Source organism: Trichechus manatus, unplaced genomic scaffold, assembly GCF_000243295.1.
Source record: "Trichechus manatus latirostris isolate Lorelei unplaced genomic scaffold, TriManLat1.0 scaffold00026, whole genome shotgun sequence".
NCBI lineage: Eukaryota > Metazoa > Chordata > Mammalia > Sirenia > Trichechidae > Trichechus > Trichechus manatus.
In genome coordinates, this window is record NW_004443962.1 from 9,538,038 (window position 1) to 9,564,857 (window position 26,820).

The window sequence follows — 26,820 nt, forward strand, 5'->3', positions numbered from 1 at the left end:
GGTACCCAGCACAGAATTAAACAACGCCAAATCCCAGTGAGTACACCATTCCGCTTACACCTCTTTCTATCCTTCTGATTGTCCCACAGAGAAAGCCCCATTTTGGTGATGGGTAACATCTTTCACTGCAAGGAAGAGCCGGCCTCTTCGTTTCAAAGCCCAGGGAAGCATTAGCTAGAATTTAATACCATTTTTTGTTCTAAGTTTCATTATTTTGTGGTTACCTTTTATTTATGGCAAATTGATACTGGCTTTCCACTTGTAATTGAGATTAGTTTCTTTTTACAATACTTTAAAATGTAAAAGATAAATATTAAACAAATAGTAGTTTGGCAGTACTCAAGTGATTAAAGTTTGGGGAAACAATGGCTATAGTCTAACAAATCATGTTTTTTAAAGTGACATCAAAAGAAACTAGAAAAGTGACCTAGAAAGAAAACATCTATCCCTGTATTTTCAATACTTGTGAGGTTCCAACGACGAGCTCAGTAGAGCCTTCTCCCCCATTAGGTGATTTCTGGAGTTGACTCAAGCAAAAATATAAAACGAAAATGAATCAATTCCACCCCATCCTAGACCTCATAAATTCATGGTACCATAAAAGTGTAAATAATCTGATATTTAGCAAGTCATTTGTTTTAAATATAAACTTTCCAATTTAGTGCACCATCTTTTTATTTGGTCTCTACTAATGCCTCACAAAGGCAAACCCACGTTGACAGTTCCTGCTTGGCTTCAGAGCAGGGACCACATGTATATTTTGATGGACGCCTTCAGCAAGGATTCAGGCCCGCTGGCGAAGTCTTCCAATGGTGTCCGACTGTTCCTCCACGTTATGGCTCTGCAGAGATAAGCCACCGCCACCTCCTCCTCCTCGGAATGATAATCCCACAGCCAACACTCTTCTGAGGGGATTTGCCTGGCAGGTCCTGCACACTCACAGGCATGCTATGCTGATTTAAAACAAAAAGGCAGGCAGGAGAGAAAGAAAGCAGAGCTTCTCATTGGGGGTGAGCAGTTTCTTCATCACAGTGGCAGTTAAGATGTGCTCCCTTCCTTTGTCCCCTGAAGCCAAGGCAATAGGTCTGAAGGTGGTGTCAGACATCATAATCAGGAGCCTTGCCCTGGGCTTGCCGTAGCCAGATCTGTAACGTAACGAACGCTCCCACAGTCACATGAAAGAAAAGCTGCCAGAGGTTGCGCAGTTCATAAAGGTACATATTGCATAGGCAGATTAATCCAAAAGTCAAAAAAGATTTGACATTCCGCCAGCCGGTGTAGTAGACAAGTAAATAACACTGTTCAAAACATAAAAACGAAAGATGATTAGGGTTACAGGAAAAGAAACAGATGCTCCTAGTAACAAATTATAGCAGGCCAGAGAGAAATATGAGAGTGGAATAGGGGATTTTTCATCTAGGGATAAGATAACCTACGAAGGACATTCGGTAGTAATGAAAGTGCCACAGCTTGAAAGGGAAATAGATTTTCCCTTTTATGTTTTTCATTTTTCAAAGGAAAAAGCATTTTGTTTGGATTAAACCAAAAACCAAATCAAACCCGTTGCGGTCGAGTCAATTTTGACTCATAGCAACCCTACAGGACAGAGTAGAACTGCCCCATAGGGTATCCAAGGAGCAGCTGGTGGATTCGAACTGCCAGCCTTCTGGTTAGCAGTCATAGTGCTTACACTATGCCACCAGGGCTCCATAATTGGATTACTCCTTTGCATATAGGCTAGGCAAATTTTCCAAGGTGTCAGGTAACTAAGAAACATTCCCAGTATCTGAGGGGGTTCCAGCTCTCATTCTCACCCCAAAAAGTATAAAAAGCTCACAGAAGCTATTCACTAAAATGGACTCTGATATAACCTGAGTCTGAATAGCAATAAAATCAACAAATACTTTCCCTCACGGAGTGCAAGGAACTATGCTAGGTACAGGGTCTGAGTGAACGTGAGTGAGAATTCATTCAGTGAGTATTTCTCAAGGGTCTGCTACAAGTCGGGCATTGCTCTTTAGTCATGAGTCCAACAGATAAAGCCGCTGCTCACATACAGCGTACATTCTGGAAGAGGGAGAAAAATTATAAACGTATTTTAATACATAATATCAAACATATATGTCTTGAAAAAGATACAGCAGAGAAAAGGGACAGAGAATCACAGTGAGTGCTCTTTCCGAAGAATCTTGGCATTCATCCTTTCCTGCTGTCTTTTACTCCGTAACATACTATACACATATTTTTAAAATATGCTATTTTGTTTGTCATCTGTATCCTCTGATAGAGTCTAAGCTTCATGAAAGGAGAGACGTTTAACTGTTTTGCTCAGTCCTTTCTCTCTCCAGTGTCCAGACCAGTGCCTGGCACATAATAAGTGCTCAGTAAAAAACTGTTGAACCGATCAACTGTTTTTCAAGAAGAAATCTAAAATTCACACCATGGTAAGTGCAGGAATTATATGTGATTACAAAGTCTTAAGAAGTGCAGGTCTCTGTGTAGAACTGTATCCAGGCTTCAGAACAGGAAGGACATCAGGTGTTTGCAGCAAAGCAGAAAGAACATGGGCATGTTCTGCTAAACCTGTTTAGTTCTAATATAAATTAGAACTTCGCTTATTTTAAAAGACTGCTATTCAAGAAAAATGAATTGGATGCATTCAAGTCATTATTTTATCTGTAATTTCACTATGGAATTAAAAGTTGAAAATAAATAAGAAAAAATTAACTTTTTCTTTTGAAATAATCTTAGACTAAGAGAAAAGCTGCAAAAATAGTCCAGAGAATGCCCGTATACCCTTCACTCTGTTCCCCCTAGTGTTAACCTCACAGCCATAGTATACTTATCAAACCCAGGAAATTAACACTGGTATGGTACTATTAACTAATCTACAGACTTTATTTGAATTCTGCCGGCTGACCCACTAGAGTCCAGGATCCAATTCAGGATTCCATGTGGCACGTAGTTTTTATGTCACCTCCAATCTTAATAGTTCTTTGTCTTTCATGACCCTGACAGTCTTGAAGACTATTGATTGGCTATTTTGTAGAATGTCCCTCAATTTGGGTTCATCTGATATCTTCTCATGATTAAACTGAGGATATACACTTTTGGCAAGAAAACTTATTTGGGGCTTTTTTTTTTTTTTTGTCTGCACCTGTGGCACTTTCTGTTTCTTCAACTCCAAGTCAGGGATGTATGAGGCAAAAGGAAAACCCAAGGAAGTCACCACTGGGTCTCTCCATCCCTAGCTCATATGACTTCTTCTCTCCACCTTTCAGAGGCTTCTTATGCTTGTTTCATATATAATGTCCTAGCTGTACTTAACAAGAGGAATAAGAAAAAGTTCTTCTACTCCATCTTCCCAGAAGTGGAAGTCCCTGTACAGTTGTGTTTAAAATAAGTTTCAGACTTTTGTGCTATTTCACCTCAAAATACTTCAGCATGTATCTCCTAAGAACCAAGAAATCCTTCTGCATAGCCATGGTACCATCATCACACCCAGAAATATAACACTGATACACAGTTGTCCCTCTGTATCCGCAGGGGACTGGTTCCAGGTAAATGCAACAGGCTTTCCTTTTCCTCTTAAGTTTTCTAAATTATATTTGATAGTTGAAGCAAAAATTTTAACACTATCTCTGATGTGGTTCTAACATTATGTAGAGGAAATATTTAAGACAATTATAAACAGGGGAGGGTAAAGAGATGTAAGAGAAGTAAGGTTTCCATACTTCACCTGAACCGGTAAAATTATGACATCAGAAGATGGTGATTAAGTATATATAATGTAATACCTAGAGCAACCACTAAATGAGCTATACAGAGATACACTCAAAACAGTATAGATAAACTAGAATTCTAAAAAATGTTCAAGTAACCCACAGAAAGGCAGGAAAAAGAAAACATACAAAACAAAAAGTAAAATGATGAACCTAAGTCCTAACATATCAATAATTACATTTATGCACATGTTCTAAATACATCAATTAAAAGACAGAGACTGGATCAAAAAACATGAGCCAACTATACACTGTCAACCAGAAACTCACTTCAAACAATGCAGACAAGCTGAAAGTAAAAGAAAGAAAAAGGATATATTATGGAAACATTAATTAAAAAACAAAACAAAACAGGAGTGGCTATATTAACATCAGATAAAGTAAACTTCAGTGCAAAGAAAACTATCAAGGAAGAGAGGAACATTATGTAATAATGGGTCTATCCACCAAGACAACATAGCAATTCTAAACATGCAGGCATGAAACAGCAAGCTGCAAAATACACGAAACAAAAACTGGTATAACTGAAAGAAGAAATGGACAAATCACGATTATAGTTGGAAACTTCAGTGCCCCTCTCTCTCAGTAACTGACAGAATAAAAAATCAGCAAGGATAGAGAAGAACTCAACAACCATCAACCAACAAGATCTAACTGATACTTATAAAGCACTCACCCAACAACAGCAGAATACATACTCTTTTCAAGCACCCATGGAATGTAAACTAAGATAGAACATATTCTGGGCCATAAAACAAACCTTAGCAAACTTTTAAAAAGTGAAATCATATACAGTGTGTGTTATGGATTGAATTGTGTTCCCTCAAAATATGTGTTGTAATTCCTAACCTCTATGCCTGTGGTTATAATCCCATTTGGAAATGGGTTGTCTTTGTTACATTAGTAACATAGGATTAGTGCAGGGTGTGTCTTAAATCAATCTCTTTTGAGATATAGAAGAGATTAAACAAGCGAGCAGAGCAGAGATGGGAGACCACTGATGCTAAGCCACTTGGAGATCTCCAAGGAACCAGGAAACAAGCTGAAGCAACAAGGACCTTCCCCCAGAGCTGACAGAAACAGAACACCTTCTCCTAGAGCCGGCGCCCTGAATTCAGACTTCTAGCCTCCTCAACAGCGAGAAAATAAATTTCTGTTTGTTAAAGCCATCCACTTGTGGTATTCCTGTTACTGCAGCACTAGATAATTAACACAGTATGTGCTTGGAATCAAACTAGAAAATCAGTAACAGGAAAATCTTCAAACACTTGGAAACTAAACAAACTTCTAAATAATCCATAGGTCAAGGAGGAAGTCTCAAGAGCAATAAAAAATACACTGAAGTAAATGAAAATACAACATATTAAAATTTGTGAGATACAGCTAAAGAAGGGCTAAGAGGAAGATTTATAGTATTAAATGTATACATTACAAAAGAGGAAACTCTCAAATCAATAATCCACTTCCCACTTCAAAAACCTAGAAAAAGAAGAGCAAACCCAACCCAAAACAAGGAGGAGAAAGAGACTAATAAAGGTAAGAGCAGAAATCAGTGAAATTAAAAACAATAGAGAAAATCAATGAAACAAAGAGATGGTTCTTTGAAAAGATCGATGAAATTGACAAGTAAGAATGATAAAGAAAAAAAGAGAGAAGATACAAATTACCCATATCAGGAACGAAACAGGGAATATCTCTACAGACATCAAAAGGATAATTACTTACTGGCCTGACAGAGACTGGAGACACCCCAAGAGAATGGCCCCCGGACACCCTTTTAGCTCAGTAATAAAGTCATTCCTGAGGTTCACCCTTCATCCGAAGATTAGACAGGCCCATAAATCAAAACAAGACTAAAAGGGCACACCATTCCAGGGGCAAGGACTAGAAGGCAGGAGGGTACAGGAAAGCTGGCAATAGGGAACCCAAGGCTGAGAAGGGAGAGTGTTGACATATCGTGGGGTTATTAACCAATGTCATAAAACAATATGTGTACTGTTTAAAGAGAAGCTAGTTTGTTCTGTAAACCTTCATCTAAAGTACAATAAAAAAAAAAAAAAGGATAATTAAGGAAATACTATGAATAGCTATAAACCAGGTGGTCTCCAGTAGATTCAGACTCATGGTATGTCAGAGTAGAACTATGCTCCATTGGGTTTTCAGTGGCTGGTTTTTTGGAAGTAGACTGCCAGGCCTTTCTTCTGAGGCACCTCTGGGTGGATAAAGGCAGTTGAGCACATTATCCATTTGCACCACCCAGGGACTCCATGAACAGTTACATACATATAAAGTTGATAATTTAGATGAAATGGACCACTTCCTCAAGAAATACAAACTACCACAACTAACCCAATATGAAGCAGATAATCTGAATAACCCTGTAACTATCAAGACAATTGAATTTACAATTTAGATACTCCCAAAATAGAAATCTCCAGGCACAGATGGTTTCACTGGAAAATTTTAACGAAAGTTTAAAGAAAAATTAATGTCCCTTCTATATGATTTATTCTAGAAAACAGAAGAGGAGCGAACACCTCCCAATTCATTTTATAAATTTCATAAAGTTAGTATTACCCGGATATCAAAACCAGACAAAGACAATACAAAAAAAGAAAACTACAGACCAATATCCCTCATGAATATACATGTGAAAATCCTTAATAAAATATCAGCAAACAGAATTCAGCAATATATTAAAAAAAAAACTTATACCCTATGACCAAGTGGGGTTTATTCCAGAGATGCAAGGCTGGTTTAATATCGGAAATCAATCAGTATAACCTGTCATATTAACAGCTAAAGAAGATCCACATGATCTTCTCAACTGATGCAAAAAAAAGCATTTGACAAAATTCAACACTCATTCACGATAAAAACTCCCAAAAAATAGGAATAGGAGGGAACATCCTCAATTTGATAAAGAACATTGTCTTAGTTAACTACTGCTGCTACAGCAGAAATACCACAACTGAATGGCTTTAACAAACAGAAGTCTATTCTCTCACAGTCTAGTAGGCTACAAGTCCAAATTCAGGGCATTAGCTCTAGCGGAAGGCTTTCTCTCTCTGTCGGCTCTGGAGGAGGGTCCTTGTCATCAATCTTCCCCTGGATTAGAAGAAGCTCCTGCGGACCTTCTGGGTCCAAAGGGATACTCTCTGCTCTTGGCACTACTTTCTTGGTGGTATGAGGTCCTGCTGTCTTTCTACTTACTTCTCTCTTTTATATCTCAAAAGAGATTGACTTAAAACACTTCCAAATCTTATAGATTGAGTCCTGCCTCATTAACATAACTGCCTCTAATCCTGCCTCATTAACATCACAGAGGTAGGATTTATAACACATAGGAAAATCACATCAGATCACAAAATAGTGGGCAATCACACAATACTGGGAATCATGGCACAGCCAAACTCACACACATTTTGGGGGACAGAGTTCAATTCATAACAAACATCTACAAAAATTCCACAGTAACATCATACTAATGGTGAAAGACTGAATGCTTTCCCCTATGATCAGAAAAGGCAAAGGAACTAGAATAGCTAAAATGATTTTGAAAAGAATACAATGAGAGGAATTGGTTTACCCAGTTAAAAGGATTACATAGCTACAGTAATCAAGACTGCATGTTTCTGGCAGAGAATTAGACACATAGATCCATGTAACAGAACAGAGAACCCAGAAACAGACCCATATAAATATACCCAATTGATTTTTGACAAAGGTGCAAAAGTAATTCAGTGGGGGAAAAAAAAGTCTTTTCAACAAATGGTGCTGGAACAATTGGCCATCCAGAGGCAAAAATAAATAAATAAATCTCAATCTAAGTCTCATCCCTTATATAAAGATTAACCCAAAATAGATCACAGACTTTAATGTAAAACATAAAACTATAAAACTTATGGGAAAATAAAAAGGGAACTATGTTCAGGGTCTAGAGCGAGGCAAAGAGTTCCTAGACTTGACACCGAAAGCACTATCCGTAAGAGAAAAAATTGATAAACTGGACATCAAAAGTAAAAACTTTTACTCTGTGAAGTACTCTGTTAAAAGGATGAAAAGGAAAACTGCATAATGGAGAAAATATCTGCAAACTACATATTTGACAAAGGACTAGTATCTAGAATATACAAAACCAAAAAAAAAAAAAAAAAAAGTACTATCTTACATTGCTAATGAGAATAAAAAAAAACGCAGCAGCTCTCGAGTTGATTCCGACTCATAGTGATCCTATGAGGACAGAGTAGAACTGCCCCACAGGGTTTCCAAGGAGCAGCTGGTGGATTCAAACTGTCAACCTTTTGGTTAGCAGCTGAACTCTTTACTACGCCAACAGGGTTTCCAGAATATATAAAGAAATCTTAAAACTCAACAGTAAAAAAATAATCAAATGAGAAAATGAATAGACAATTTAACTGAAAAGGATACAGATGGCACAAAAGCACATGAAAAGATGTTCAGTATCATTAACCATTACAGAAATGCAAATTAAAACCATAATAAGATATCATTACACATCTATCAGAATGACTAAAATAAAAAATAGTGACCACAACTAATGCTGGCAAGGATGCAAAGAAACTGAAATCACCTACACACTGCTGATGGGAATGAAAAGTGGTACAGACACTGTGGAAAACAGTTTGGCAGTTTCTTAAAAAACTAAGCATGCCACTATCATATGACCCAGCGACTGTGTTCCTGGGCATTTATCCCAGAGAAACGAATACTCACGTTCATGCAAAAACCTATACATGAATATTTATAGCAGCTTTATTTGTGTTAGCCAAAAAACCGTAAACAACTCAGATGTCTTTCAATGGATGAATGGTTAAACAAACTGTGGTACATCCAATCATGGAATACTACTCAGCAATAAAAAGGAACAACCATTGATACACACAACAATCTGGATGAATCTTCAGAGAGTTATGCTGAGGGGAAAAAAGCCAACCCCCAAAAGGCTACATATTGCATGCCTGCATACTGCATATCACATTCTTGAAATGACAAAATCAGAGAAATGGAGAACACATTAGTGGTTGACAGCAGTTAAGGAGGGGGTGGGAGCATGGTGGAAGTGGGTGTGGCTACAAAAGGGCAACATGAGATCCTTGCGGTGATGGAAATGCTCTGTATCTTGACTGTATCAATGTCAGTATCTTGGTTGTGATACTCTGCTACAGTTTTGCAAGATGGAACCACTGGGGGAAACGGGATAAAGAGTGTGCAGGATCTCTCCGAGTTATTTCTTACAACTGCATGTGAATTTACAACTATCTCATCATAAAATGTTTCATAAGAAAAACTTTACACACAAATATCTGTCTGTAGCTTACTTTATAAACAACTGCATACACACATCACATACACAAAGAAATGTTGGCAACTGATGACTCCAGGTGTATTAATCTTTCAACTTTTCTTAGAGGTTTGAAAGTTTGAAAATAAAACATTGAGGGAAAAGAAATAGTGTCTATTTATTTCACCGATCCTCCACTTTCTTATTTGAAATGTTTCATATCAAGCTCGCGCCCATCTGGCTGACCTCTGGGCTTCCATGTGCACCCACAGTCTAGAGAAAAAGATGACAACCATGTGGCAGTGGCCTTTAAAGTCTGATCTAAAGAGGATTAAAAAACATCCTGACAACCGGAGATGGATCATGTTACATGGTAAAATGCAATCACTCAATTTTTACTCTGGAAAAAAAGTGGCACTATTATCATTCTGCTCAGCATACCCAGAAAGCATACAGTTTCATGCCTGTCAATATGAAGGAAATTTTTTTTTGCTTTTCTTTTTTGAAGCGTGAGTTTGTTTATTTCTCTCCAGTAAAAGAACACCATGAGGCAACGCCTAGAACTACTTCAGGCTGTTCTGGAAAATCTAACTGGCCTGCCTATGGATAGCCCAGTGGTCAAGAGCACTGGCTCTGGAATCACACAGACCTGGGTTCAAATCACCAACCATCTGGGCCTCAGTGAAAAATGGCAATGATAACAGGATTAGTGTGGGGCTTCTTGTGAGGATTTAATGGTATAAACTATGTAAAATGCTTAGCACAAAGTAAGAGCCCAATTATTATTTCATTACTATTATTAAGCATTTAAAAACTACTTCATTAAGGCAAAGCAGCCAAAAAATAGATTTTTACAAGAATAATTCATGAAATTACTTTAAAGGTAATTCTTAAGGTTAACATTAAGTTCCTTATAACATTATTTTAGAATCAAATAAGATAATGCATATAGAAATTATACAAATATAGGCATTTTACTTAGAGCATGGTATATTGGAAAGGGTACAATATTTAAAATCCAGAAGACTGAAGAGTTACATCCTGACTCCACCACTTATTGGCTACGTGATCTCAGGATAGTACTGAAACTGCCCCAGCTTTCTCTTTTTGAAAGCGGAATAATATCCTCTGTGCAACAGGACTGCAAGGATTAAAGCTGAAATTTTACATAAGAATACTTTATAAAATTAAAGCAGTATGTGGCATTAACATATACAAGTTTTCATATTTCCTACATGAAATGTCATTCATTGTGGTTAAATCTAAGGCCCTGGTGGCACAGCGGTTAAGAGCTCGGTTGCTAACCAAAAGGTGGGCAGTTCAAATCCACCAGCCGCTCCTTGGAAATCCTATGGGGCAGTTCTACTCTCTCCTATAGGGTCGCTATGAGTCGGAATCGACTCAACGGCACCTAACAACAACAGCAACATGGTTAAACCTTTGAAATCTGACAGGAAAACAATTTCTAAAAATAATATAAATGATTAAGAAAAAGGGGGGGCTTTTTAAAAACCGAGGTCACTGAAACTAAAATTTCTAGTATATCTTTACATAAAAGTGGAATGCATATATTCAAAATATTTCCCCACAGACTTTTACTGAATTTTAGGTTGCCTTCTATTTGCAGTTCTGAATCCTTCTAATGTATTTTCTATGCAAGGAAGAGAAATGTGTCAGTTATAAAAGTGAGGCCAAAGGGCCTTATTCTAAAATGTTTTAACAAAGCAATTCTTGAGTATGGGTATTTGGCCTGGTTATTCACCCTTTCCTACAAATCTGTGCCTCCCGTGGGCTTGGAAATGTCTCTATATCCTCCAGGCACAAAACCTGTTCTCCCTCTGTAAGTCTCATAGCTATTCTGTCTTCAAGTCCTGGAGAGTCTTCTTTCTCAATGTCCATTTTTTTCTATTCCTACTGCTACTACCATAGTTTTTTTTTTTTTTTTTAAGAACCCATTGCCGTCAAGTTGATTCCAACTCATAGCAACCCTAAAAGGACAGAACAGAACTGTCCCAAATGGTTTCCAAGGATCGGCTAGCAGATTTGAACTGTAGACCTTTTGGTTAGCAGCTGAGCCTTTAACCACTGGGCTACCAGGGCTCTGTGATTATCATAGTTTAAACTCTCATCATCTTCTGGCTGAAGTAACAGAATCACCGTCCAATTAATTTATTCCAATCTTTCTACTCTTACACCCCATTCTATTCATCACTGCTAAACTCAATTTCCTAATATCCTGGTTTTTTACTGTGTCACTCCCTATCACCAGAACTTCCCAAAAGTACAAGATCCTCAGCCTGGGGTACGGGTGGAGTCTGGAAGTAGAATAATTAGTCACCAGAAAAACAAGAATAAGCCTTTAGTGTCCTAGGCAGATGATGTGTCACCACCGAAGCCCCAGAACAGAAAGACAGTTAATATTAAGTTCACAACAATCTATATCCACTGAAATCAGAGGTGCAGGTAAAGAACTCAGGCAGTATTCTTACTTATTTAAAATGCACACATTTTAAAAAGTTTATATATTAGAATTAATACCTGAAACAAACAGTAATGGGAAAGTGCTTCTAAATGTGGAAGAGCCTACCTGATAAAGACAGGCTGCTGTTCCAAGGAAAAATGCAATGATGTAATTAAAATCCTCACCATCGCTCTGTGAAAATAAAATAAAAAGATTACTTTTTTTTCTGGTGGGAGCCCATCTCCACAAACAATCCATTGGGACAGGATCCTGACAATGTTTATGTATAAATGACCAAAATTTCACAAAGTGGTATATAAAAATTCTCAAGAGTCCTGAAATGGAAAAATGAAATATATCATGAGGCCCAAGGAGTGTGAGGGAGAGGAAGGCTGCAAGTGTTCCTCTACTTCTTTCCCTCCCAAGCGATTTCATTTCACCTACGAGAAAAAGAAAACCAATGGGAAAACGTTCCCACATAACGTAAAAATATCCCTTTCTCTCTACTTAAGAAACCATCTAAAAATGCACAACACCCCAGAGGCCTATAAAGCTTCTCCTGCTCACGAGGGTCACTGTCTGACTCAAATAAATATTGACAAACTTTACTATGTACTATCTAGCACTGAATTGTCCAATAAAGTAAGTTCATATGATTTAAAAAGCAAAACAAAACTGAAAGCTGAAAAGCTACTGCCCACTAGAGTGTGCTAAGTCCCAGCGAGAAAAACCAGGAGCAGCAGTCATGTACGCTATGTAGAAAAGCAGTCACCCAGAGGAAAAACAGCTAGATCATGCATAGAGCATTTCTTCTAAACCAAAAGTAAAGGAGATGTAACAATCCACACTTTCCTATCCATTTCTGGTTCTCTTACACAACTACACTTATCAGCATCTTATCATGTTACCTTTCTTCCAGGCAGGAGCATTAAATTTGCCTCTTGTCTTACTTTAGAAAAAAATATCTTGAAATAATGAAAATGCCCACAAGACAAAGGAGTGAGCATGTCATGAGCATGTCTCCGTGAAATAGTATAAAGAGAAAATTCCCTCCGGAACTGTTATTAGGCAACATAACCGACTGTATCCTGTAAAATACGATAAGAGTGGCTTATCCTATTGAGAAGACCTTAAAACAGGAACCATGAATCTGTCTGGGATGTTTAGGCCAGTTCAGCCCCAGAGGCATGGATGGTCAACATGAAACTTTTCCACTTTAATAGTTCTAAGAGTTTAAATAAACTCTGCTTGATTACTTTTTTATTTAGTCCTTTATTTTTTAAATGATCTTTTTTCTGATTATAAAGTTCACGTTTACCGCACACAATGTGGAAAATACAGAATGATACAAATTCATACAGTCTATAATACCATCATACAGGGAGAATTACTGCTAACCTCTTCATGTATTTCCTTTCAGCCTTCTCTAGATAATTAGACAGAGAGACAGATACAGATGACAGAGATGGATGGAATCATACTTTTATATAATTCAATCACTGTCCTACAAGTAGATATTATTTTCTCCCTAAATTTACACTATCACTTTACAGCTATCCCAATTGCCTGCAGAACACTTAAGAGCATGTTCCTGTTGTCAGTAAGACTTGGATCTACATCTTCACTTACTACCTGTATGATCTTCAGCCACTTATTTAACTTCAATTTCCTCTTTAAAAAATGAAGATAAAACAGAAGTTGTATAAAGTTAGTAACACCTGCAAACACACAGAACGGTACCTAGCACACAGTAAGTACTCAAACGTTCATAACGCCTCTCTCTGGGGTTACTATCGCTCATTTGATAATTAGGTTACCTTTCAGTATTGTTTAATATCTAGCATACTGACGTTATGTTCTCAATTAGATCCTAACCTTCTTGAAGGCAGAAAACAATCTTACTACATGACCTTGCATGAAACTGCCCACACAGAAGCGCACAAACACATGCCGAATTGAGTCAAGGTTTGAAAAATCTTTAATTCTACTTAATAAAGAGAAAATTGTCTATAAACTATTCTCTATTCAACAAACACTCAACAGCCCGTGTGGGCCAGTACTATGAAAAGACCTAGGAAAGAAAATAAGTCCATACCAACTAAAGGAGCTCACTCTTTAATCAAGAAGGCAGATACATAAACCAACAATTCCCACAAGAATTCTCTCCAGTTCTGCTGCCTAATAACAATTCCAAAGGGAATTTTCTCTTTATACTATTTCATGAAGACATGGTCATGAGAGACACTCCTGCGTCTTCTGGACATTTTTATTATTTAAAGATTTTTTTTTTTTTCCTAAAGTAAGAAAAGGGGCAAATTTAATACATAAACAAGAAAAAAGGAGAGAAAGGTTTTTGTTTTAAAGGTGAGGATGAAGAGATAAGCATCAATAGTCACAAAACATATTAGGATGACACTATTAAAATGCTAGTAATAATTAAGAAATATTAATTTTTTAATTTTAAGTGAAAAAAGGACACAAAATTATGTAATGGATAGGATACATACATAGAATACACATAGAAAATTTATGGATGATTTTTATTTTCTTCTTCATAAATTTTCCTCCCAATTCTTTGACAATGATCATAGAATCAGGAAATACTCTTTTATTTCTTTTGAAAGAAACCAAACACCGCAATCTAGCATAGACGTTATGCCACTAAATAAATTTAAAACTTCCTCGAGCTTTGACAGGTATTCAATTTCTTTAAAAAGGAAGAAGTTATGGTAAATAAAGAACACAAGGAATAAAAATAAGTCAATTGGTTCTGCTTTGAAGTAACCATTACAACAATTTTAGAATCAGAGAATCTTAGAATGTTAGTGCTGAAGTGGTCCTTGAGCTCACAGAGTTAAAACCTTCATCTTGCAGATTGGGAAAATGGCATCCAAGAAGATAAAGTAACTCATCCAAGGTGACGGAGCTAGTTAACGGCAGCTGGGAGTAGGTAACCTGACTTCCAGGTCAGCATTTTTTTATTTTCTTCAGAAGAACAGAAAAAAGTGAGTCCGTTTAAAGTTCAAAAACGGGCAAGAAATACTGTTGTTAGGTGTATGTATACATACAGGAATGTGTATATGTATATATGCACACCTCTATGTATGGTTAAGTGCTATGGCTTCTAACTAAAAGGTCGGCAGTTCGAATCCACCAGGTGCTCCTTGGAAACTCTATGGGGCAGTTCTACTCTGTCCTATAGGGTTGCTACCAGTCAGAATTGATTTGACGGCAATCGGTTTTTGGTTTTATGTGTATATATAAGGAGCCATGGTGGTGCAGTGGTTAAGCACTCAGCTGCTAACCAAAAGATCAACGGTTCAAACCCAGCCAGTGGCTTCAGGGGAAAAAGACCTGGCGATCTGCTCCCAAAAAACGTTACAGCCTAGAAAACCCCAGGGGGCAGTTCCACCCTGTCACATGGGGTCACCATGAGTCAAAAATCAACTCTATGGGTCCAGGCAAGCATTTCTACTGCTTTATCAAACACTCAGTTTTTTCCTAATGTACCACATGCAAATTACTTCTAGGCTGACATCAGCCTAATTAATATCGCTGTTTCAAGGTTGGGCCTTAAAGGAACACAGGCAATATAAACCCAATGTGATAAAAGCTCATGCACTCATGAGGTGTTAATTCACAATAAATTTATTAATATACCTAGACTCAGAGCAAAGTCCAGAAAAGAGTGAAAATAATCTAATTTACACATTCTGTGAACACCAAATCAAATTTATCAACTTAAAAAACAACAATAAAAACTACTTCCCCCCAGTCTGAACTCAGGTACCAAAGAAAAACTTCAGTGCTACATATTTTAATAAATCCCCTGCTGTCACCCTACAAGGCAGTTATTAATCTAGAAGAAACCAACGCATGCTGAATCTTCAAACAGCATTAACAATACTCAAAAATGTTGACTCATGTGGGTTTCTCAAATTTAACTGCCTCAGGCACATAGTTACATATTAGAAGATAAATGTGGCAATCGTTTTAAGTATTTGAAAAAAGTAGTAAGTATTCATGACCTTAAAAAAAAGTAAACTTTAATATCAATATATTGCTTACACTCAGGAAATACATTACATAGTTTCAGCTAAATATAAAAATATCATCCCAAAATAAATCCTCTGCTCTTAAATCAAGCATCAAAGAAATGTTTGGGCCCTTTAATCTGGGTACTGCTTTTCCGCCTCTTCTGTCACCACCATATCTGAATAACTCCACTGCAGGTAACTTTACAACAGATAAAGGTTTAAGTTTTGCGTCTTGGGATTTGCACTCTAGTCTACATGGCAGACCACCTCAAAAATATCTTTTACCAACCAAAAATTATCTACAGCTATTCTAGAGATTATTCCTAACACAAAATACAAAGACCAACCAGAGAGGAGGCTAAGAGTTTGTCTTAAGTTCAATGGCTTTAGTGAGAATAAAAAGCATCTTTTATCCAATACAAGTCATGAGTAATGGGATAATGGACTGTAATGAGGGAAAATTAAAAATGGGACATCTCAGGTCACTAGTTTTACATATATTTTCTTTCAGGTTAAATCAGGGAATAAAGGATGTACTTGTTGAAATTAGTTTGCACCCCTGAATCTGCCCTGCTTGAACTCAAGTTTATCACTGTGCACGTCTGCATTCTGACATCTGCATTTTTCCTTTTGTTTGCCTATATGGACCATTTACGCTGTCTCGGGTCAGATAACAAAGAAAAGCTGTTGAAGTAAATTTAGTGTAGGACAACAGTGAAAGAAAAAAATATCAACCATCAGAAAGACATCTTCAAAGACACAGCATCCCCAGAGTCCCCAAATTATAAATGAGCTAATACGAAAGACCACTCTAACTTTTTGCTTAACTGTGGCCCGACAGTTAAGTACTTGGCTGCTAACTGAAAGGTTGGCAGTTGGAACCCACCAGCAGCTCCACCCCATGGGAGAAAGATGTGGCAATCTCCTTCCATAAAGATTACAGCCTGGGAAATCCTATGGAGCAGTTAGTTCTACTCTGTCCTGTAAAGTCGCTGTAGGGTTGCTAAGAGTCTAAACTGACTAGATGGCAATGGAGGATATGGTTTTTTTTTTGTGGGGGGAGGGTATGTATGAGTTGGAATCAACTTCAGGGCACCTAACAACAACCTTTTGTTTATCTGTACTTACCCCATGACTCCTTCATACTCCACCATCACAGTTCTGAGGAACTGTTTAAAACAAACAAAACAAAATCTTGAAGCTTCTAGGGGAAATTGTGGATACAGTTTAAGACAGAGGAAGGAAGAAGCTATAAAAAACCCAGGGAAGATGATCAGCACAGGCTCCCATCACGACAACCCTAAAAATATTTACCTCTACTCTGCCTGAAATTTTTGTTACTTGAAAAATCTACCAATTAAGTTGGGTTAACAAGAGTTGTCCTTTTTTTTTTTTTTCCCTACTTGCATAACGGGTGATAATATTTATTTTTCTTATTTAAAACTTGAATAAATAATATATTCATACAGTTCAAAAAGTAAAAACTTTTATATAAACAATACATTAAAGGTATACTGTGAGGCATTTAATTCCCACTCGTTCTCCTACCTGTCCAGTTCTCAACGTGTTTATTAGTTTATTCTTCTAGAGTTTCTGCATGTAAATTTATACAAATTAAAATATACTGTTATTCTATTCTTCTGGGCTACCCTTGGTGGGGATAACTGGGCTGAGCCGGCAGGGATGGGTGGATACAAGGTCAGGGGACCTGGTCTGTCCATTTCTCACGGGCTTTCTCAACATAGCCATTGTTTTGAGAGGACACAAAATTACACCTTTGACCGTGAAACATGAATCAGATTCCCAGACCTGGCACCGTCCTGGCTGGGGCTCTGACCTCCCCCGCTGGCCTCGTGTGAAGGGCAAGGCTCAGCACCATCATGGGAAGGGAAGGAGCGGGCTGGGTGCAACAGGTCCTACCTGAACTTCAGCTAAGTGGAGCCACACCTAACTAAGAACATCAAGGATCATGCTTTTGGTATTGTATCTAAAAACTCATCACCAAGCCCAGAAGGAGAAGGTTCCCCCCCTTTCCAGTTTTCCTTCAACTTGTTATTAAGGAGAAAGCCTCCCCTGAATGCTGGTGTGTTTCAAAAAAATTTTTTTTTTAATTAATGGACTTATTTTTAGAGTAGTTTTAGGTCTACAGAAAATTGAGTAGACAGTAGAGAAAATTCCCATATGCTCCCTCTGTCCCCTCTCACTGATTGGCCATTAACATTTTGCATCAATGTGGTACATTTGTTATAACTGATTAATCAATTTTGATACGTTACTATTAACTATAAGTCCATAGTTTACATTAGGGTTCACTCTTTGTGTTGTACAGTTAGTTCTATGGGTTTTGACAAATGCATAATGCCATGTGTCCACCATTACAGTATCATACAGAATATTTTCACTGCTCTAAAAATCCCCTATGGTCCTCTTATTTATCCTTCTGTCCCTCACCCCCAAATCCCTGGCAACCACCCATCTTTTTACTGTCTCTACAGTTTTGTCTTTTCCAAAATGTCACAGTTGGAATCATACAATATGTAGCTTTTTCAGACTGCCTTCTGTTTACCAAGCAACATGCATTTAAATTTCCTCCACGTCTTTTGTGGCTTGGTAGCTCATTTCTTTTCAATCCCTGAATAATATTCCATTATATGGATGTAGTACAGTTTATCCATTCACCTTTTGAAGGCCATCTTGGCTGCTTCCAGTTCTTGGCAATTATGAATAGGGCTGCTATAAACTTGTGTACAGGTTTTTGTGTGGACATAAGTTTTCGACTCATTAGGGAACACGTGTATTAGATCATATGGTTAAAATAATCTTTAACTTTGTGAGAAACTGTCAAACTATTTTCCAAAGCTGCTGTAGCATTTTGTATTCCCACCAACAATAAATGAGAATTCATGCTGCTCCTCATCCTTGCCAGCAACTGGTATTATCAGTTTTTTTTTTAAATTTTAGCCATTGTAATAGGTGTGTAGCGGCATGTCATTGTTTTAATCTGCAATTCCCTAATGATATATAATGCTGAGCATCTTTCCAAATGCTTACTTGCCATCTGTAGATCTTCAGTGAGATGTCTGTTCAGATCTTTTGCTTATTTTTTAAATTGGGTTGTTATTTTCTTATTGTCGAATTTTAAGAGTTCTTCGTACATTTTGGTTACAAGTTCTTTATCAGATATGTATTTTGCAAATATTTTCTCCGAGTCTTTTCACTGTCTTAACAGTTTCTTTTGCAGAGCAGACATTTTTAATTTTAATGAAGTCCAACTTATCATGTTTTCTTTTCATGGATCATGCTCTTCGTGTTGTACCTAAAAACTCACTGCCAAACCCAAGGTCACCTAGATTTTCTATGTTACTGTCTAGAAGTTTTATAGTTATGCATTTTGCACTGAGGTCCATGATCCATTTTGAGTTAATTTTTGTGACAGGTGTGAAGTAAGTGGCTAGAGTCTTTATTTTTGCATGCGGATATTCAGTTGTTCTAGCAGTATTTGTTGAAAGAGCTATCCTTTCTCCACTGAATTGCTTTGCCCCCTTTTCAAAGATCAGTTGATGGTATTTGTGTGGGTCTATTTCTGGGCTCTCTATTCTGTTCCACTGATGTATTTGTCTATTCTTTTTCCAATACCACACTGTCTCGATTATTGTAGCTTAACACTAAGTCATGAAGTCAAGAAGTGTCAGTCCTCTAAATCTGTTCTTCTTCTTTAGTACTGTGTTGTCTACTCTGCGTCTTTAGCCTTTTATATAAACTTTGGAGCCCTGGTGGCACAGTGGTTAAGAGCTTGCCTGCTAACCAAAAGGTCAGCAGTTTGAATCCACCAGCCACTTGCTGGAAACTCTATGGGACAGTTCTATTCTGTCCTATCGGGTTGCTATGAGTCAGAATGAACTTGACGGCAATGGGTTTGGGTTTGGGTTATATAAACTTTAGAATCAGACTTTAGAATCAGTTTCTTGATATTCACAAAATAAAACTTGCTGGGGTTTTTGACTGGGATTTCACTAAATCTATAGATTAAGATGGGAAGAAATGACAACTCAGTAATATTGAGTCTTCCCATCCATGAATATGGAATATTACTCCTTTATTTAGATCTTTGATTTCTTTCCTCAGAGTTCTGTAGTTTTCTCATGTAGATCTTGTACATATTTTGTTAGGTTTATTCCTAAGCACCTTCATTTTTGGGGCACTAATATAAATGGTATTGTATTTTTAATTTCAAATTCCACTTGTTGATTGCTGGAAAAGCAACTGACTTTTGTATATATAACCTTGTATCCTGTGACTCTGCTATAATTGCAGTGCCAAGAGTTTTGTTTGTTGTTGTCGATTCTTTGGTATTCTCTACATAAACAATCATGTCATCTGTGAACAAAGACAGTTGTATTTCTTCCTCCCCCTACTCGTATATCTTTTACTTCCTTTTCTTGTCCTCTTGCATTAACTAGGACTTCCAGTATAATGATGAATAGGAGGGGTGAGAGGGGATATCTTTGCTTTGTTCCTGATTTTAGGGGGAAAACATTTAATTTCTCATCGTTGAGTATGATGTCAGCTGTGAGTTTTTTGTACATGTTCTTTATCAAGTTGAGGACTTCTCTATTCCTACTTTGCAGAGAGTTTTTATTATAAATGAAAACTGTTGAATTTTGTCAATGATTTTTATTTTTTAGTCTGTTGATGCAATAGATTATATTAATTGATTTTTGAATGTTGAACCAGCTTTGCAAACCTGGAAAAAAACTCACTTGGTGGTGATGTGAAATTCTTTTTATACGTTGTTGGATTCAATTTGCTAATACTTTGTTGAGAATTTTTACATCTATGTTCATGAGAGATATTGGTCTGTAAAGCTGTCTTTTTAAAATGCGAACAGGCTGAGAGATCTCAGAGCTATCAGTAATGTACACATTAGTGGTAATTAGTTTATTCAGATTGTTGTTATGAAACAAAGAATTTTACCAACTGCAATGAGGCAAGGCCTTACTGCTGAGAGGGAGAACACGGGACACTTAGTAATCAAAGCAGGCTTTCGCCAGGTGTAGCAGATCAAAAGCATGAAAAGCTGTAATTTAAACTACTTTTAGTTTTGAAGTTGTGAATCAGAAGAGGGAGAAAGAAAGAATCAGCCCAAGAAAAGGAGGGAGAGGATATCTGAATGCCCGAGACTGGCCAAGGATACACACATTATTGTTTCCTTTAACAGATTTTGTGAGATACAATAGCCTTGTCTGAATTTTAACTTAAAGGTAATGTGGTCTAAGCCCCACATTCTACAACTTATGTACTGTCTCCTGAGTCAGGGATAGCATGGCTCTGTGGTGTAAAAGCTTTTCTCTACTTTTTTAAAATAAGATAATTTTAACCTTAAAGTGCCATCTTCATAATTTTTGGCAACTCTAAATACTAATTACATCATTACTTACATAATAAACTTATTTAAATTGACTTTTATTAAAATTAATTTTAAAAGGAAAATTTTATACCTCTACCATTAACAGACACCAAACATAGATGTTACACATTAATATACATTAAATATATCATTCTTAAAATTAAAAATGTTCAACCCTGTACCACCTAAGATCATCTCTTGTACAACCAAGTGGTAAGTGTGTCCCATACTTGTAGAAATACTTATCAAATCTACTCTCTCATTCATTTTACAAGCAATGACACTGAGGACCGGAAAGTAAGCTGATCTAGCCAAGGTCACTGAGCTAATCAGCAGCTGAGCTGGGGCCAATCTTCTCTCCTCTCTTCCATAAAAAAATCAACTCTTCATACCCCTATATTACTGTTCTTTCCACTACAGGAAACTAAAAGAAAAGCAAAAGAGTATCTTATTTATTAGCTTTTTAATCAGCAGTCTCCAAATTGCCTTTGTTTCTTTTTGGCAGGTTGTCTAACTGGCTCAAAACTGAACAGTTCTTCTGCCGGTAGAATGTTATCCTCTGAGTGTTCCCCCACCTAACAGCAATTTTAAAACAGAATATAAAGTACGTTGAGGGATTTTTGATAATTTGATAAATGGTAAGTAGCATTGTATTTTGGGCTTAAAGCTGACAAAAAAAAAAAAAAAAAAGACCACATGATTCACGACGTGGAAGTGTGAAGAATCTTCAGAGACAGTGAGTAACTACAAGGGAAAGGAAAGCTGTGCAGTCTGAAACGTGCTAGATTTTAAGAAAGGAAGTCCTAAAAAGTTTAAAGAAAGCATAAGGGAAAAAGGATATTTTGATGGCTACAGTCTCTGAAAGAAAATCTGGTTTAAGAGGGAAAGTAAGAAAAAATCCACCAGAGAGTGAAAAAAAAAAAAAAAACAGTTGGCAATATCTGAAGATATGAGTAGTTGCACAGGTAGATCAGGTTTTAAAAGACCACCAACAAAAAAGGGAAAGGAGAAGATAACTAAGTAGGACTTCACAGAAGGGGGCCAAAACAGCCCCCACACACCCTCTCCATTCTTCTACTCGTCTCTGTCTACTCATACCCTTCCAGGTCCAGTTCACTTCCTGTTACAGTTTGAATTGTATCTCCCAAAAAGATACGCTGAAGTCCTAATCCCTGGTACCTGTGAACATGACCTTGTTTGGAAATAGGGTCTTTGAAGATGTTATCAGTTAAGATAACACGAGGTCTTACTAGAGCAGGGTGGTCCCAATCCAATATGAGTGGTGTCCTATAAAAGAGGAGAAGAAACACAGATACAGACAGTGGGAAGATGACCATGTGAGGATGGAAGCAGAGACTGGAGTGATGCATCTGTAAGCCAAGGAACACCAACAACTGCCAGCCATCATCAGAAGCTAGTCATGGAACACATTCATCCTCAGAAGGAATCAACATGGCCAACACTCTGATTTTGTACTCTCAGCCTCCAGAACTGTGAAAGAATAAATTTCTGTTCTTATAAGGCATCCAATTGGTGGTACTTTGTTATGGCAGTCGTAGGAAACTAATACACCCCCTTCCCACAAAGCCTTCTTCTCGTATATTGACTCACACTGACCTCTCCTCTTCTGAACTCTGTGTACCTGGCAATTACTCACGGACTTCTTTGCCTCCACAATTCAACTGTAAGGTCTGGGACGGTCCCCAGAGTGCTTATAAGCAGTGCCTCCTGCAAAGGAGATGTTAGTATGTGCTAACTGAGTTAAAGAAGCCAACTAGAAATCAGTGTTTCTAGAGGAAGGGGAGACTGCGATAGCTATAAAGAACAAAGAATTTGAGCACGCACTGTAGGTTGTACCGACACCCAATCCAATCCAAATCAGTTGTGTAACAAGTAGAATCAATAGGCATAGTCACCTGAAATTGCAAAAATGGCACAATACCTGCAGGAGACTTTCTATGGCATGAAAACCTCGAATTAAATTCAGAGCCCCACATAAAAGGCTAAGGATAAATGCCACAATCCCTGACAGAGTTGCAGGTTCCAGTCGCTGATGACCTGGAAAATAAAAGGGTTAGAAATGAACGTCAATATCTCATCTACCTGAATTTATAAAAACAGAGATTCACTGCTCAATTTAAATGGGTCAAACACAGATTCATCTTTAAAAATTAACAATATTTGTTAGTCATTACATATTTAAAAAAATGAAAAACATCTGATTAACACAAAAGCTTCACTTCCTTAAACTCAAACTAAATTAACTCCTTTTTCTCTACATTTTTAACAAAGACCTCTAACTTCTACTAGGGATATACAGTGATAAAGAACACTCACATTTGGCAGTAAATCATGTAGAAAAAACCTTACTGCCTAACTATGTCTACGATTTGCAACTAGATGCAAATATTTGCAAAGGTGACTTTGGCTGGAAATTCACTGCATAATTCCTACTCTTTTTGAAAATGCTTAGAACACATTTTTAAGGACAAATATAACTTTTTTGTAAAGCAAAGCTCTCCCCTATTTAGGCTCCAGGGCTATAAATACTACTGCATATATGCGGGAGCTCACATGAATCTGAACTCCCCAATAGAACAGTCTTAAAGCTATGAAGTTAATGGTCCTCTGAAGACCACTTGAAGGTATAAATGATAAAACACCAGTTGAAGAAGTGATCACTTGATCTTCGCAAACACATTCTCTTATTTTTAAGGGCTTCAGTAGCATAAGCTATTCAGTTCTACAACAGCTTCCCTTCATCACCATCTTGCTCTTAACAGAATTAACAGTGGAGTCTAAATGAAAACACAAGACTAAATACATCATCATCTACATGGCAAAACGGAGACACTGGGAAAGAGAGGACAACAAAGCATATTTAGATCATTTTATTTAAATCACTGAAGTGTAAAAATACTAACAATGAAGTTAATGAGGTGGAACGTTAATATACGGAAGGGCTTACATCTTTGCTACTTATATCAATCATTACAGCAGGAAAGCTTCTCTTCACACTTCATAAAAACACAAAAACCCACAGATCGCACACAAAAAAGTATTTATTCCTCGAGTTCAGCAGAAAATCCTAATATGGGATAACATTTTCTTAAATTTCTCACTGCCTGTCTCTCAATTTCCTTGAGATTTTACTATGAAAATGAAAAACTAAATGTCATTGTAAAGTACTGATATCAAGTTTTATATTAGTAGAGAACAAATCTCACAATTTAAAAATCTATCCCATTAATCTATTAATTAGTCATGTTTTACATTTTCTCTCAGTAGTGAGCAAGGGACAACTGGCTTCTAAAAAAAAAAGGAAATCTTTAATAAGGGCCTCAAGCATAAAACCATGGAAAACAATAGATTATGTAAATCACATTTTAAAAAAATATAAAACAAGTTTACTGTTTAAAAAATCCCAAATAATATTTGGCATTATAACTAAAAAATCTTAGCTTTTTATGGTCAAGTAAAGTATGGCCATTTCTTAAATGGAAAAAATTACCATATTAATGTGCTGATGTCTATCTATTTAAGACATGAATAAAAAGACTATATAAATGAAATATTAAGTTTGTCACACTTGCCTTTGGCCTTAGAGAAGTCTCTTTAGAATAACAGTATACTATTTATAAATTAACCAATTCAAAACGACCAAAAATATTTTCAAAGGCATAAAACCAAATGATAAGCCTACACATGAGCTATGCGCTGTGTGCGGAAGGCCAGGCTGGAGCGGTGTCAGATCACTGTGGGAAGGAAACTCTGAAGTGGAGCTCCCCCAGTCCCATCCTTGCCCCCTCGCCAGGACATGTGGCTCACATTCTGAGAACAGTTATCAAGAGAAAATTCCATCTGCACACAACGCAAGAGGCACTCCTTCGGGACAGGTTCTCATTCTAACAAACTGTACTAGATACAGAAATGCATTTTAATGTATTATGTTATGTATGCTATTTTTTATTTCAGTAAAACAGATTTTAGATGCCTTGGTATCCACAGATGCTGACTGCACACTTGGATGTGGCACCATGCTTGGCATTATTAGGTGTAGCATGCATCTGGAACAGTAACAAAAATGAGAGGCAATGTAGAAAACATTTTTGCCGAAACCAAAGCAGTACCACCTAGCACGTTTTTTTCATTTTCTTCTGCTATAACACCTTTTCTTTAGTCTCCTTGAACCCAATAATGGCATTTTCATAATGAAATTAAATTTTTCTTATAATGAACCAATGATTTATGGAGATGACAAAAGTTCCTAAAGGAGCTGGAGTAAGTCCCTTGGAACCAGAGGGCTGCTGGTTATAGTGAATAAATGCATTCCGCAAATAACTTTTTGCCACAATTCTGGGTAACATGCTATGCTTTAGAAGATACCAAAAAAAATTACACAATCTGCCCTCAGGGCATCTTTGTTCTTTTAAAGGGAGATGGGCAGGCAGACAGATAAACACATGAAAACAACAAGCAGTCTAAACTAAAAGAGGTAAGAATTTCTGAAGAGGAATGATAACTAGGAGGAAGGTGATCTTTAAAATGGACAAAATTTGTTGTTGTTGTTGTTAGCTGCCAATGAGTCAGCCCTGACTCATGACAACCCCACGCACCACATAATCAGACTGTTTTGATTTAGACAGGAGCAAATGGAAAGAACTGCATTCCATGCAGAGAGAACATGAGCATGGAGATGATCTTCTCCTCCTAACGGTGGCTGCTCTCATACTAGGCGTTTTATATACATGAGCTCATTCATCCTTCCAATAACCCTATGCAGTAGGCACTATCATTATTCTGGTTTTTCAAATGAGGAAACAAAGGTTTAGGGAAATTAAGTAATTTGCCACAGTCACAAAGAAAGTAAATGAACTGGGATTTGACTCTAAAATTAATGCTCTTAACCACTCTGCTATTGGGCATTGCTAGTTGTTCTGTTTGGCTCAAAGGGATGTTTGTGAATCTGACATCAGATCAGATCAGATCAGAAAGGGTGGTTGAAGGAAATTAATAGACAGTCCAAAATACTAAGCTAAGAATTTCAGGCAATCAGTCTATGGGGAAACACTGAAAAGGAGGAGGCTCATATGATTAAAGCTATTCTTAAAAAACATTATTAATGGGTTGTTGTCAGGTGTCGTCGAGTCGATTCCGACTCATGTCGACTCCATGTGACAGAGCAGAAATGCCCCATAGGGTTTTCTAGGCTATAATCTTTACAGCAGCAGATCACCAGGTCTTTCTTTTGTAGAGTTGCTGGGTAGGTTCTAACTATCTACTTTTTGGTTAGCAGCCGAGCGTTAACAGTTGCACTACCAGGTAGTGGAGAAATTAAAACTAGAGAGAAATAATATTTTCTGAGTGCCTTCTCACTAGGCACACATTGTCCCATTTATTCTTCAAAACAACTTTATGAAGTAGGAATGACTAACTTCTCTGTGCCTAAATTTTCTCCTCTGCAGATTGAGATTAAATAATTTGCTACAAATCAGACAAAGAGTAAGTGCCATCTTCACAATTAGCACTTGGGGCCATCTGACTTCAAAACCCACGCTCTATCTACAGTTCTACACTACGGAGCTCATGAGGGAGCTACTGAAAAATGCCATTAGGATAGTGACAGTGGTAATGCAAAGGAAGAAAGAGGTGAGACACTATGGAGCTTAAAACTATTAGATTTATAAAAGCAGTGACACAAATAGACATATGCACACTCATGCTCATTGCAGCACTGTTTACAGCAGCAAAAAGATGGACCTATGTGCCTATCAACAGATGAATGGATAAACAAATGTGGTACATACACACAATGGAATACTACACAA

At 37.2% G+C, this 26,820-nt stretch overlaps 1 protein-coding gene across 4 annotated transcripts in view; it reads right to left on the bottom strand.

Moving 5' to 3' along the window:
* Positions 1–615: 615 nt before the first annotated feature.
* The window catches only part of SEC22A (SEC22 homolog A, vesicle trafficking protein), a 75,235-nt gene continuing 49,030 nt past the window's right edge, over positions 616–26,820 (bottom strand). For all 4 annotated transcript variants that reach the window (XM_023728798.1, XM_004373621.3, XM_023728797.1 and 1 more), the window contains 3 exons: positions 22,935–23,050; positions 11,675–11,740; positions 616–1,298 (listed from right to left, as the gene is read on the bottom strand). In XM_023728798.1, coding sequence (XP_023584566.1) covers positions 1,098–1,298; positions 11,675–11,740; positions 22,935–23,050 — 383 coding nt within the window. In that variant the 3' untranslated portion in view covers positions 616–1,097. The remainder of the gene's footprint in view (positions 1,299–11,674; positions 11,741–22,934; positions 23,051–26,820) is intronic.